This window comes from Canis lupus, chromosome X (assembly GCF_011100685.1).
Source record: "Canis lupus familiaris isolate Mischka breed German Shepherd chromosome X, alternate assembly UU_Cfam_GSD_1.0, whole genome shotgun sequence".
Classification (NCBI taxonomy): Eukaryota; Metazoa; Chordata; class Mammalia; order Carnivora; family Canidae; genus Canis; species Canis lupus.
In genome coordinates, this window is record NC_049260.1 from 46,378,028 (window position 1) to 46,393,928 (window position 15,901).

General features: G+C 36.9%; 1 protein-coding gene across 3 annotated transcripts in view; it reads right to left on the reverse strand.

Moving 5' to 3' along the window:
• Window positions 1–15,901, reverse strand: part of WNK3 (WNK lysine deficient protein kinase 3) — a 160,777-nt gene that overhangs the window by 90,311 nt on the left and 54,565 nt on the right. For all 3 annotated transcript variants that reach the window (XM_038587520.1, XM_038587521.1, XM_038587519.1), the window contains exons 6-10: window positions 15,231–15,319; window positions 11,332–11,551; window positions 6,812–7,106; window positions 5,830–6,023; window positions 5,585–5,734 (exon numbers count right to left, since the gene is read on the reverse strand). In XM_038587520.1, the coding sequence (XP_038443448.1) occupies window positions 5,585–5,734; window positions 5,830–6,023; window positions 6,812–7,106; window positions 11,332–11,551; window positions 15,231–15,319 (948 nt within the window). The remainder of the gene's footprint in view (window positions 1–5,584; window positions 5,735–5,829; window positions 6,024–6,811; window positions 7,107–11,331; window positions 11,552–15,230; window positions 15,320–15,901) is intronic.

Genomic DNA, 15,901 nt, shown 5'->3' on the forward strand with positions numbered 1-15,901 from the left:
ACTGGTAAGTAAACTGTTCTATAAACTGCACAGAGTAAGCTGCTTGGATCACATATGCTGCCTGGTCTGGAAAACGTGATGAAACCCAAGGTTGTACTAGAAAGGCAGGCTGCCCTTGGCCTAGGGCCAAATAAGAGGGCTGTACTGCAGATGGGAATAGATAAGAAGTCTGCATAGAATGGATGGACTATGATCCTGGTGGTTGCACAGTGTAAAGAGGATACTCCAGGGCTGATAGTGAATAAACATGCTGTGCTAGAGCCTGGATTGGGTAAATTAGCTGTGATGGGCAAGAAGCTTGTTCCTGGGCATCTATCATAAATGGCAGCTGCCCGGGAGCCTTCAAATGGGAAGTTCTTCAGGTGGTCCTGGATAAGCATGTTGAACAGAATAAGATGGCCATTCCAGGGACTGAATCACACTTTTAATACCCACCCTTTGGCTGCTGCTCACTTGCACCAGCTTCAGATACTCACAGAATACAATCCTACTGATCATTATTTTGTAGGATGCCATAATCTTAGGTTGTAAAATTAATATCTGCTGCTGAATAGAGGCTTGCAAACAAGATTTCTTCAAATGCACAGCCTTGCTTTGTAGCACTGAAGAACCTAGAGCCACAGATTCCTGATCTACTACTGGATACAGGTGGAATAATTAATGTATCTTTTGGGAAGGCTGATTGGCCCCTGAATGCCCTCCAGTGGAATTAGAAGGGAACTGAGCTGTACCAGCAGCAGTCTGTGCACAGCTCATGTATTGGGCAGAATGACTTGACAAAGCTTGAGGATAATTAACCAGTGAAAAACTAGACATCTGGAGCACCTGGATGGCTCAGTGATTGAGCGTCTGCCTTTGGCTCAGGTCATGATCCCAGAATCCTGGGATCAAGTCCCACATCAGGCTCCCCGTGGGAGCCAGCTTCTCCTTCTGCCTATGTCTCTGCCTCTCACTCTCTCTCATGAATAAATAAATAAAATCTTTAAAAATAAATAGATAAAAAGAAACTAGATGTCTGATTAGTATCTGGTGATTTGGTTAATGCCAGATTCCCATTTCTAGGGTGAGGCTCAAGTTGAAGACCAACTGTTAGATATTCGGGAGTCATTTGTGAAGCAGGCAATGTCAGAGGAGAAACTACAGAAAAAGACTGATTGTGGAATTTCAATGACTGACAAGTCTAAAGTCATAGATTTTGCTGAAGTTTGTCCATCTACTCCAAAGGTCAGCTGCAGTTCCTGGTTCTGGTGCAAAGAAAATTCAAATTATAAATGCATATACCATGCCCATTTTAATGGGCCTGTCCCAGACAAAATGATGGACAAAATAATATTATGTTCTAAAAATTCCAGCAAGTTATCAAAAAGGTGCTGGGCATAGTATTAGTACTACAAAAATCCTTAATATCATGAGTAAATGCTAGTTGAATACATTAAGGGATTGAGACCAGTCCCAGTAATATACTGCTCATGGCTTCTCATTTATTGCACTTGCCACATAATTCATTCAAACCCTGGCAGAGATTCAGAGTAACTGAATCTAACACCTTCACACACCAGACACTGGAAGTTCTAAGAAAAAGCTCAAAAGGATTTTAATAGCATAGCTACAATGAACACAGAAGCTTTCTAAAGAGGAGAGCAGAGAGTTGGCTGAATAAATATAGGTTGGTTGCAATAATTCCTAGAACTTGAACTACCACATTCATAAAAAGACACCAATGGTCAAAGTGCTTGCTTATGTGGTTTCTATATATGGTGAAGACAGTCCAAAAAATAGCAGGTATGTGATATAGATGTATATATAAACAAACATATATATATGTATACATAGGGGAAAAAAAGACAAATCTAGAGGCTTTACCCACAAATGTAAACAATAGGTTGTCTCTAGCTGGAGGAATAACCGGTGATTTTCACTGTCTGTTTTATAATTTCATAGGCTTTATTTTATTTTTTAATTTCTATTTTTTATAATTATATATTTCAAACCCTTTTTTTAAGATTTATTTATTTATTCATGAGACACAGAGAGAGAGAGAGAGAGAGAATAAGAGAGAGGCAGAGACACAGGAAGAGGGAGAGGCAGGCTCCACGTAGGAAGCCCGACGTGGGACTCGATCCCGGGTCTCCAGGATCAGGCCCTGGGCTGAAGGCGGCACTAAAACGCTGAGCCACCTGGGCTGCCCATAGCTTTTATTTTTAAATGGGTAAATAACCTTCAATTTTTAAAACTTTTACATTTTGGAAACACATTTTAAAATACACATAACTGCATACTATGTGGTTGAACCCAAGTTAATTTAAGCATCCATTCAACACACTTTGCATGAAAGTCTTAAAAAGAGACAAACCATAACAAGAGCTCCATTTTGAATATGTACCATGTTACCTACAAACACCAGCCAAATACCAAGCACTGTCAACTCCATCAGATTAAATTTACCTCAGCAGACTTTTTTTTAAAGATTTTATTTATTTATTCAGAGAGACACACACACACAGAGAGAGAGAGAGAGAGAGAGGCAGAAACACAGGCAGAGGGAGAAGCAGGCTCCACACAGGGAGCCCAACGAGGGACTCGATCCCGGTCTCCAGGACCACACCCTGGGCTGCAGGCGGCGCTAAACCGCTGCGCCACTGGGGCTGCCCTACCTCAGCAGATTTTAAATGTACCTGACATTTGTCAAGTATGTGTAGGCCTTCCCCTACAAAACTGTGAACTACCTGAAGGTAAGAATCATGTTTTATCTTACATCCACAGAAATGGCAGTCATTAAAAATTGTTGATGAGCCATGACTTACTATATACCAATCTCTTAAAAGAAACAGACATGCTGAGACGCCTGGGTGGCTCAGCAGTTGAGCATCTGCCTTTGGCCCAGGGCGTGATCCTGGAGTCCCGGGATTGAATCCCACATTGGGCTCCCTGCATGGAGCCTGCTTTTCTCTATGCTTCTCTCTCTGCCTTTCTCTCTCTGTGTGTCTGTCTCATGAATAAATAAATAAAATCTTAAAAAAAAGGAAGAAACAGACATGCCAGCTGCTAACTGAATCATATATAGCGAATGCTCAGACCATCTCATTCCCAAAGAAATAAGGCACATACAGGGGAGGGTAAGGTTGAGAAAATAAAATGCAGTGATGGCAAAAAGCTGAACCATGTGTCCAGGCCTCATTAACCAAGGGAACCAGATTATAATCTTAATATATGAACTCTCATAAAAACGGTTTACTCCTTCTCAGAAATGAATAATGCTGACTTTGAGAGTCAAAAAGACAAAAACATTTATTTCTCCTATAGAAATATACATGAATCAAAAAAAGCCAAGATCCAATAAAGAGTCCAATAACCAAAATATATAAAGAATTTATATAATTCAATATCAACACACACAAATAATCCTATTTAAAAAATGGGCAAAAGACATGAATAGACATTTCTCCAAAGACGACATATAGATGGCCAATAGACACATGAAAAGATGATCAACATCACTCATCATTAGGGAAATGCAAATCAAAACCACAATGAAATATCACCTCACATCTGTCAGAATGGCTAAAACCAAAAACACAAAAAACAAGTGTTGGTGAGGACATGGAGAAAAAGGAACCCTCTTGGGAATCCCCTGGTGGGAATGCAAACTTGTTCAGCCACTGTGGAAAACAGTATGGAAGTTCCTCAAAAAAATAAAAATAGAACTATCATGATCCAGTAATTCCATTACTGGGTACTTCCTTCAAAGAATATGAAAATACTAATTCAAAAAGATATATGCGCCCCAATGTTTATAGCAACACTAATTATAATAGACAAATCATGGAAGTAACCCAAGTGTCCACCAACAGATGAATGGATAAAGAGGTGTGTGTGTGTGTGTGCGCACGTGCACAGAAATATTATTCGGCCATAAAAAAGAATGAAATCTTTTCACTTGCAGCAACATGGATGCATCTAGAAGGTATAATACTAGGTGAAATAAGTCAATCAGATGAAGGCAAATACCATATGACTTCACTCATATGTGGAATATAAAAAGCAAAACAAGAAAGAAAGAAGAAAGAAAGAAAGAAAGAAAGAAAGAAAGAAAGAAAGAAAGAAAGAAAGAAAGAAAGAAAGAAAGAAAAGAAAAGAAAAGAAAAGAAAAGAAAAGAAAAGAAAAGAAAAGGGAGAGAGAGAGAGAGAGAGAGAGAGAGACAAGCCAAAAAGCAGACTCTTAAGTAGAGAGAACAAAGAGTTACCAGAAGGGAAGTGGGGGGGATGAGTAAAATAGTTGATTGGGATTAAGAGTACACTTATCATGATGAGCACTGAGTAATGTATAGAATTGTTGAATCACTATATTGTACACCTGAAACTAATAGAACACTGCATGTTAACTATACCGGAATTTAAATTTTTTTTTTATTTTTTTATTTTTTTATTTTTTTTTTATTGGTGTTCAATTTACTAACATACAGAATAACCCCCAGTGCCTGTCACCCATTCACTCCCACCCCCCCGCCCTCCTCCCCTTCCAACACCCCTAGTTCGTTTCCCAGAGTTAGCAGTCTTTACGTTCTGTCTCCCTTTCTGATATTTCCCACACATTTCTTCCCCCTTCCCTTATATTCCGGAATTTAAATTTTTCAAAAAGCCAAAAAAATTTTTTTAAAGCCAGAAATTTAGGGACACCTGAGTGGCTCAGCAGTTGAGTGTCTGCTTTTGGCTCAGGGTGTGATCTCAGGGTCCAGGATTGAGTTCCACATCCGGCTCCTTGCAGGGAGCCTGCTTCTCTCTCTGCCTATGTCTCTGCCTCTCTCTGTCTTTCGTGAAAAAATAAATAGAATCTTTTTAAAAATTTTTTTTAAATAAATAAATAAAAGCCAAAAATTTAGATGAAAGTGTTAAAAATTGTAAGCCTATAAAATACTATTTCCAATTAACTAGGGAAGAAATCCCTCTAGGGGTATCTGGGTGGCTCAATAGGTTAATGCATCTGCCTTCAGCTCATGTCATGATCCCAGGTCCTGGGATGGAGCCTCTGCTCAGTGGGGAGTCTGCTTTTCCCCCTCTCTTTGCCTGCCCTCTACCCCCACTCATGTGCGTACTCTTTCAAATATATAAATAAAATCTGTAAAAAAAAAGAAGAAGAAGAAGAAGAAAAGAAAGAAAAGAAAAGAAAGAAAGAAAAGAAAAGAAAAGAAAAGAAAAGAAAAGAAAAGAAAAGAAAAGAAAAGAAAAGAAAAGAAGAAAAGAAAATCCCTCCACATTCACACCAGGCTAGAAAAGTCTAATATAAAGAACAAACCATCATCACCAGGAGCAAGAGATCTGAGTCCTAAATAAGTTTGTTTATCCATATATGGAGTTCTCAGTTTCTTTTCCAATTATACGAGCAGTGTCTCAAGACTCTAGCTTCACAATGTTAAGCACATCCTCAAGAACATCTTAGGTGAAGGAAAACATAAACAACTTTTGGCTTTCAGGGAGTTTTACATAAACTATAATGAATTTGTGAAAGAGAGCCTTTGCTTGTCAGAAAATCTAGACAGTGTTGAATATATTTAACTGAATACAGAGCCTCTAAAATATATCTTACCTTCATCTGTGAGATCTTCTGGACAGTTAATGGGGAAACCTGGGGTTGTGCGACAACTGGAGGTCCAAGGACACGTACAGGCAAAACAGAAGACTGACCTTGAACCAAAGGCAAGATGTGGGGCTGAGTCAGCTTTGGCTGCTGTTGCAGCTGTTAAATAAGAAAAAAAATATATTAAAGATAAACTCTCTCATTTACAGTAAATATATGGATTATATATTTAAAAATGTAACAGTTCACCTCACCCCTGAAATCTGCTGGTAATGTCCTACTAGCTGCTGGGATGGATAAATCATCCCTGGAACATTTCTTTCAGCCTGTGAGATGTTGGAAACCACTTGAGAGCCCATCATCTGGTCTGAGGAATAGGCTATACTAGGCTGACTTGAAGTATCTGAGTGTACAGCAGATCCAGCTCCCACTTCGGACAAATTGTCACCTATGACACAGAAAATAAGCAACAAGTAGAAGGAAAACTTGAAGCACAAGGTCCTAATGACATAGAAAATAAGTGTTTTATATCTCTTTTCCCTCTGAAAACCTAAGACAACTTGAAATAAAACATGCACATTACACAGTTAACCAAAAACCATTATATAAACTCTCCATGTGGACACTGTGGTAGAACTAAAATTTTCTTGGTAAAGTAAACCTATAAACAAAGAATCACATAAAAATCAACTCCATTTGCTGGCCATTTCATGTATAACCCCAACTAATCTATACTTGCCATTAGGACTTCAGAAAAATCTAAGTGTCATATTCTCATTTTCCTAGAACCTGGCTAGAAAATAATACTGTCTTTATAGAACAATTGGTTATTACTATGAAAATACTGTGTCCTTCTGACTAGAGAATGTATTATAGCAGAAAAATTAGAGGAAAAAAAGAAAAAGAAAAATTAGAGGAACCATGATTTTATACTTGAGTCTAAAATACAAAGGATCAGGATCCCTGGGTGGCGCAGCGGTTTAGCGCCTGCCTTTGGCCCAGGGCGCTATCCTGGAGACCCGGGCTCGAATCCCATCTCGGGCTCCCCGTGCATGGAGCCTGCTTCTCCCTCTGCCTGTGTCTCTGCCTCTCTCTCTCTCTCTCTGTGTGACTATCATAAATAAATAAATAAATAATTTTTAAATAAAATACAAAGGATCTTAAAGTCTAGAAAATTCCTTCTTGAGGAATTGTGTGCTTTTATAAATTGTGTGCTTTTATAAATTGTGCTGTTACCTGTAACAGAGGGATGGGGCTGCTGTGGTTTTCTTTTTAGAAGCTGTTGTCGAACATGTTGATCAACTTCAGTTTCTTCACATTCTGCTCCAGTGTGCTGAGCAGGAGCAGAGGGTAAAGTTGTGTTCTGGGGCTGAAGAAGTACATTCCCTGCAGACTTGGACTGGGAATCCCTGCGTTCTTCCAAACAGCCACTTGGCTTCTTCTCCCTCGTCTTCTTTATCAGAGTGACCCGGTCTCTAATGGATTTAGCAACAGCTTTGGAATCACTTTCATGGAAGAATCCTGACTTGACCTACAAACAAAACATAATAAGCAAACTACATCTTTAATATTTAAGATTTTAACTTTTTTTTTACTAGAAGAGTTATTTTGTGACCCCCCAAAATTCCAAATGCTATTAAATTAACAGTTAATTTGTTTACATGTTTTTTTTCAATTCAATATGATTGACAGTTTCAGATGTACATCATAGTGATTCAATATAATGGATGTATATTTATGTTCTTTTTAAATCAGACATACATAAATCGAGAGCCTTTAATCAGCACAAGAAAAACAACACCATTACCAAGCATTGTTAAAATAATTCTGGCTTTAAACAAAAACAGACAAAAAACTTGATGTTTCAGTACATGCAGTCTTATTACAGTTAATTTATGACTCATTAAGGTTTGTGAAAGATTAAAAAGGTTTCCTCATTCAACATTAAGTGCCTACAATGTGCCCAGTACTGGACTCCAGAGACATATAAGTTACTACATTGGTCCTTTGTCCTGTATGAGCACACAATCTGGTGGTAAGATGGTACAAATTTAACTTAAAATAAGGTAGAAAAGCCCTAAAGGAAAAAGTAGAGAAAGTGTCACAGAGGAAGGTAAACTCTAACTTGAATTAAAACAAAAAAAGAACTTGCTGGCTATTAAGGGAGGTATGAACGAAGTTTAGAGATCCACACTCTAGGCAAAGGGAAATAGGCTCACAGCAAAGTACTACATCTTACCAGGCGTTAGAAGAGTGAGAGAAGAGAAGTTAAGGGCTTGCTGTCTGAGAAGAGCAGGGCTGAGTAGCAGAGAAGATGACTTGAAGAGGTGTCATGGCATATCATTCTCAGTCCTACAATCTGTTTTTTAAAGCATGTCTTGGGGGTCTGCAGACTCAGGGAAATTTCGTGGTAGTTGAAAGATGATTAAAATGTTAGATGGAATCCATATATTTAATTTCACTCCCTCCCGAAGCTCCAAAAACAAAACAAAACAAAACAAAACAAACCCCATACTAAATGGATTTTTAGGTTGTAAACCACAAGGACAGGGAGAATAAGAGAAAGGCAACAGCAACAACATTTTGGACACTCCGGAATGTGGAAAACAGATTAAGTAATAAGTGACCTAGCAGTCCTGAAAAAGGTGAACTAGGGAAGGCTGAGATTCATTAATCATTTATACTGAAAAATACTCATAAGGCACAGGAACTGGCAATATCAGTTACTTCCAGAACTGGGTTAAGTCAAAAGAGATGACTAAAATAAGGAAGACTAAGTGAAAGGGTTGTGAGAAGCAGTTAAATATTTAGATCCCTGTACCCCACCCTCCATTCCACACTTTTGGGTGATTGCTTCTCCCTACCCAAGAAGCCTGGAGATTTGTTCTCTAGAGAGGGTAAAAGAGAGGGTCTCTGGACTATGGCACACTAGACACAGTTGAGGGTTAAGGCTACCGTGTGGAAAACAAAATTGAATGACCATATGCATGCTGAATGCCATATGCAGAAACCCTTAGCTCTTTACCCCACTTGCTACCAAAATACCAGTAACCAAACCCTTATCCTTCAGGAAGGACATTGAAAGATGATTATCTGGGGAACCTGACCAATCCAAGAAGACATACCTATAAATATTGATGTCAAAGATTCCCTAATTAAAGGCCTACCCAGACACCCTATGTTATAAGTCAAAGTTAACAAGTCTAACACAAGCAATCACATCATCCAATAGGCTGTAAGTTCCTGTGTTTGGCAAAATTAAGGCCCCTCAAAGATGTCCCATCCTAATCCTCAAACTTGTGAATATAATGAAATATCACTCCCATTATTTTGCTATGAACAGTTGACCTTAAAATAGGGATATTATCCTTGTGAGCCTTTTACCAGCAGGTGACTCTAGAAGGATTCAACAAGACATTGCTGACTTTGAAGATGGAGTGGGGGTACATGAAAAGACTGAAAAGCAGCCTCTAGAAGTGGAAAGTAACAACCAGCTAATAGCCATCAAGGAAACAGGGGCCTCAGTCTTACAACCATAAGGAACTGAATTCTGCCAACAACTCAAAAGCATCCCCCCACCCACCTCCACCAACCAAGAGCCTCCAGATAAGAGCCCAGGCCACCAACAACTGGATTTTAGCCTGTAAGATCCTAAGCAGAGAATCCAGTGAAGCCCACTTAGGCCTTTTGACCTCTAGAACTGAGATAATAAATGGATGTTGCTTTAAGCCATTGAATTTGTGGTAATTTGTTACACAGCAACAGAAAACAAATATAGTCTCCTATAATCTATTAATCATAAGCAACTAGCCAAGAATTATCAGAAATATCAGAAAAGCCTCTAACAAGAAAACAGAGCACAAAACCAGCAAAAGTAAAACAGCAATTTGTAGAAAAGAGCCTACACAGGGAGAAAAAATGTCAAAAACACTATCTTTACTAGTGTTACAGAGAGGTGTGATAATATTGCCTCCATGAAACAAAAAACAAGATGTTTACTCTAAGGAAGGAACAGACCAAAATATAAAAAGGAACTCTTAAAATTAAAAAAATGATAGCAGAAATGAAAAACTCAATAGAAGGGGTAGAAGATAAAGTTGATAATATCTGTCAGAAAGGAGAATAAAAAGACAAAAAGATGGAAAATAGAAAAGATAAGAACATTGGAGAATTAATCCAAGAGTCCAACATCCAAATGATAACATTTCCGGAAAGAAAACGATGGGGAAGAAATCAATAAAATACTTAAAGAAATTTCCAAGAAACTAAAGGATATGAGTTGACAGACTGGAAGGGTCTGCTGAGAATCCAACACGGTAGATGAAAATAGACCCAAATCAAGACACATAACTGTGAAATTTTAGAATACTAACAAAGAAATAGAAATTATTACAAGCTTCCAGAAAGCAAAAAATGGATGACATGCAAAAGATTCAGAAAACAGAACAGCTTTGTACTTCTCAGTATCAATACTGAAAGCTAGAAAAGCATGGAACAATGAGTCTAATTTTTTTTAAATGCAAACTAAAATGTCTTAGTCAATCAATTAAATATCAATATAGAATAAAAGTATTGTCATACATGCAAGTCTCAAAGAATTTACTTCTCATACCCATTCTGTTAAGAAGCAGACCAGAGGAAGTATGTCACTAAAACAAGAGAATAAACCAAGAAAGAGAAAGACATGGGATTTAGGAAATATGAAACCCAATGAAGAGAGGAAGAGAAATCTAGAAAGATAGTTAAGAGAAATATCAGGATAATAGTTGTGCACCGGATGTCCAAGGCAATCATTCCAGATTAGGACAGTATGACTACAAAAATAGACATGTTAAAGGCTATCATCTCCAAGATCCCCACTGTCAATGTTCCATCCTTCTTTTTAACCGGAGGACAGAATGCCCAGGTAAGCCTGGCTCAAGACTATCTGTACTTGGCTAATTTGTCTATGTGCTGCCAAAGGTCCTACACACCTTCCCTCCAAGCACTGCAGCAGCCTGGATCAGGTGTGGACACACATGTAACCCCACAGAAGTTATCTGCTGTCATCTGCTATGTAGGGAGAGGGATCATGGGGTGAGTAGAAGTAGAGAAGTCAGAAGGGCCCACTCCCCATCAAACCATATTGTTATCAGACAACTAATTTCTGGTCCACACAACAGCCCATCAGTGACCTGACTGGTGAGCCATGTGTGTTCTTCCTTGAACTCACTCATGACCTTGCCTGCTGACTTCCCCAGAAATGGCTCTTATAAACATTAAAGAAAGCTGAAGCCAGACTATGACCAAAAGACTGTTCAGCTTATGCACTCCTGGGTATCTTCACCTAATAGTAACTTCAGGAACCAATGAGATGTGGGCTTGCCACTCAGGTTTTTAAAACAAAAGAAAATATTACTTAAATTATAAGAAAAAGCAAAGGAATGAGTAACACAAAAGTCAGGGTAGGTATTAACTGTTGTGATTAGGGAAAGGAATATAACTGGGAGGGGCATAGAGGTGGCTTCTAAGGTATGGGTTGTGTTCTGTTTCTTAACAACAGTAGTGTTTTATTATTCATTATGCTGTACATACAGATTTAATATACTCTGCTGTAGAGATGCATTTCACAATAAAATAATTTAAATAAAGAAAAGGAAAAATGAGAGGGAATAAAGCAATAAGGAGAAAGGAATCAATCAACTCTGATATTATAAAGGGCAGCAGTGGGCAGGGGCATGGGGAGGCGGTGGAGAGCAGCGGTAGGATTCACTTACCATTTCATACGCTACTTCCTCAGAGGTATCTGTTTCTAAATTGAAACTGAATTCAATAGCTTCATTGTCTTTGTGCTTGCCTTTCAATTTTTTAGGATCTTCAACCCAGAGTCTTAAAGCCAGGGATGAATTTGAGGAGTCATCTTCCTCTGCTAACTCCACCCTCAGTCCTGTATCCTCAGCAAAAAATGCGTGGTTTAGTAGGTCCCTGATAGACAACCTAATAAACAAAATACGTATCTCATTATCAGTTTTTCCAATCATAAATAAGATATAGAATCCTTAATTAGTAAACATCAATTATATAAAAGTAACAATTTTATTTTAACTCTTCTATTAATTACCCCATTAATCTGTCTTGTTATAAAAACCAAATCTTAAATCCAACTTATTGTTTACCAAGGATGCAAAGAAATCCCAACTAACACGCACTTAAAGTCACCTTAATTAAAGATTATTACCAGCAGCATAGCTATATACTCAAGTTTAACATACCTATAAGTATGCCTAGAGAACTGTAGAAGTGTTGAAGTATATGTTAGGTGGAGTGACTAGCTTCCCTAAGCCACTGGCCTAAGTTACTAAAATTCAAACAACAGATTGACAGTAAAGGAAACGAAAAGCTCTTCTGGATATATAACCTCTAAAGGAAATCAGAAATTCAAACTCTTTTACAAATAGAAGTTACTGACTCCATCAACAATAATCTAGTCAGTGTACTTCACTCTTTAGAGAATGCTCTGAATGAAACTAATTTAGTTCAGCAAAGTCCCATGGTTTTCTTAAAGTATCTAAGTCTAGTGTTTTAGGCCAAAGTATATATGCAAGGATACACCTCTATCTAAAATTAGGGCTTAACTATCTCCGAAGAGAAAAAAAGGACAGGGGTTCAAAAGATTCTTTTACAAGCTGGGAGCAGTTAATTTCCTTTGCTTGGACCAATTTCTAAACAGATATATAATATCTAACCTATCTATATTATATGCCAGAGAGAGCTCAAACTAATATATTCCACAATGTCTACATTGAAAACCTCTCCTATACTATTTAAAGATAAAATATATTGACAGCATGGTATGCTGTAAGTTGATGATTTTCCACCCTCCTGATCATTTTTTTTTAGTGATCAAGGGACAAATAATTAAGAGACTGCTATAAAATAAAAAGAATAAGCTTCTTCAGACTAATTAGTTTTAAGGTTACAGTGAGAGGTGCCACCAAGGGGCACCTGGGTGGCTCAGTCAGTTAAGTGTCTGCTCAGGTGATGATCTCATGGTTCTGGGATCCAGCCCTGTGTCTGGCTCTCTGCTCAGTGGGGAGCCTGCTTCTCTCAATCCCTCTGTCCCTCCTCCTGTTCATGTATGTACTCTCTAATAGGTAAAATCTTAAAAAAAAGAAGACATAACCAAGTTAAGACCTCTGCCTTTCAATGAAAATGTTGCCTGTGTATTTTTACTGTGGGATAATTATAGCAATAGCAGCAAAAGATATGATTAAATACTTATTACTCTGTTAGTTGTTTTGTATGTATTATCCTTTTAATCATCAAAATAAATACCTGCTTTGAAGAACAGCTAAGTAACTTGCTCAAGATCACACTGGCTAAGTGTGAGTCCACATTTAAATTTTAATCTGATGCAGAAGTCCGTGCTCTTTCTAATACACTAATATGCCATGAATCCTTTTGAATATTCCAATGTTCTTTGGTAAGAGATCTCAATTAAAATGCTGCAAAAGCTATAATCAGAATCCAAACTAAAACGGCTACTTCAATATAGTACAACTGGCCCTCGAACACTGTGGTGGTTGCAGGGAATGGTTGGGGTGCCGACATTAGTTGAAAAATCTGTGTCTAACTCTTAGTTCCCCAAAAGCTTAACGACTAATAGCCTACTGTTGGCCAGAAGCCTTATCAATAACATAAACAATTGATTAACATATATTTTCTATGTGTTATATACTATGTTATGCATTTTATACTGTATTTTTACAATAAAGTAAGCTAGAGTAAAGAAAATATTAAGAAAAACCATAAGGAAGAGAAAATACATTTACAGTACTGTACGACTTGTTATCCAAGGGTCAACTGCACCTTTAAGTAGTTATGTATTTTAATTGTGATAAAAATTACCACTTAAAAAAAAGGCATGCATAAACTCTTACAACTCAAAATAGCCACAACAACAAAATAAACAATCTAATTTTTTTAAAAGGGCAAAGGACTTGAACAGACATTTCTCCAAAGATATCCAAATGGCCAACAACCACATGTAAAGATATTCAACATCATTAGTCATTAGGAAAATGTAAATCAAAACCACAATGAGATACCACTTCATAACCATCAGGATGGCTATTATCAAAAAAATGGGAAAAAAACAAATGTTGGTGAAGATGTTGACAAATTTGAACCTTCATACCTTCCTTTCTGGAAGGAATACAAAATGGTGTAGCCACTGCAGAAAAAAACTGGCGGTTCTTCAAAGAATTAAATATAGTATTACCATATGTTCCAGTAATTCCATTCCTAGGTATACACTGAAAAGACCTGAAATCAGGGATTCAAGCAAATACTTATTCACCAATGTTCATGCAGCATTATTCACCATATAGCCAAAAGATAAAAATAACCCCGGTGTCTATCAACAGATGAATGGATGAATATACAAAATGTGCTATATGTGTGTATGTATTTCTGCCTTTAAAAGGAAGGAAATTCTGATACATGCTTTAACATGGAAGCCAAACTTGAAAAACATTATGCTAAGTGAAATAAACCAGACACAAAGGATAAGTATTGTATTGATTTCACTTACATGAGATACTTAGAAGAAGCAAATTCATGGAGACAGAAAGTAGAATAAAGATTACCAGGGGTTGAGAGGAAGAGAAAATGGAGAGATATTATTTAGTGAGTACAGAGTTTCTGTTTGGTGATGAAAAGGTTCTGGAAATAGAGGTGATGGTTGTATAACAATGTGAATGTGCTTAATGTCACTGAATTACACACTTAAAAACGATTAAAATGGTCACTCTTAGGGTGTGTATAGTTTACCAAATTAAAATACATAACTACCTAGATACAGCCTGTTGGTATAATAGAATTCTGTAATAAAGCTATAATTAAACAGACTTTAAAAAAATGAGCAGGCTTTACCTTAGTGGCTTTAAATATCCTCAGATACACAACACTAAACTTAGAAAACTAATAAAAATGGGGGGCAGTCAATAAAATGTGGGTGAAAATAATTTCTGTAAAGGACCTATCACCTATATTAATCATAATCAATATGGAGATAAAAAAATCAAAAGACTAACTTACTGATTTAACTCAGCAACTATCCAAACCTCAAATTAATGGGAAATATAAGCTAAAACTAAAGGGATGTGTCCATGAGGAAAACACAAATTGGGTTACAAATAAACCTAAAATTATACTTCTTGAACAAAAATAGCCCTATCTATTTTACCATTATCATGACACAAGGACATTGGTCAAATACGAAACATGTGATGAGTTGATGGTCAATTCTTTTTAAGCTATCTTTTTTTAAGTACTTACGTAAAGGTGACACTGCAGAAGCTCTCTACTATCAACTGTTAGAAGCAAGTTAACTGGGGGGTCCCCAGTGACTGTCAAACTGAAGGCTGAAGGCGATGAAAACTTGCCATAACACATACAAACAAAACTCAAATTTCAATTCTAGAAAAATTTAGCACATGATATCAAAGCCCAAAATGGCAAACAACATGCACTGATACACTTCACTCTAGATGGTATGGTTTCTTTTCCATTCAAAAGTAATACCTGGTATTATTCAAAGTCAGATAATGACTCAGTCCAAGGTAAGAGATCAATGTATCCATCTGTCACATCATTTCACTACATTTGTACCCACCTTTCTGATTTGTTTTGACGAATACATCCTTCAATGATTTCTTTCACTTCAGGATCAGTGACTTTATTGAAACTGGCTGGTTTTATGCCCTGGGGGAAAAATGGTTTCTAGTCACAAATTAAGCAATTAAAATCTCAAGTCAACAGGACACTTATTAACATAATAATTTTTATCACTAACCTATATTAAACTTTACATATATATGTATATATATATAGTGTAAGTTTCACAATTTTTTTTAGTTTCACAATTTTTTGATGAAGATATTGTCACAGTTCTAATGATCTACAAATAACAGTGAAAAATTGTGAACAATCTAAATTTCCAACAACAGAGATACAAATTGTGTGATACATATATATGCTAATGTTCTGCAAAATCTAAAAATGTTCTCAAAGCATTTAATAACACGGAGAATTCTCATATTGCAGCATTAAATAGGGAAAAAATATTTGATCCCAAAATATACATATAAGTATAACCCCAATTAATAAACTATAATAAACAAGTCTTCCAGAATGGCTAGAAGCAACAATCAATATATATGTATGTATGAAAAAAATATATATATAACTTTTGAAAAACCTGTATTATCTTTACCATTAAGCAATACTAAAATATTGAGAGAAACTCAAGCTAATTATCAGGTTCTAGGAGTTCAATGATAAATT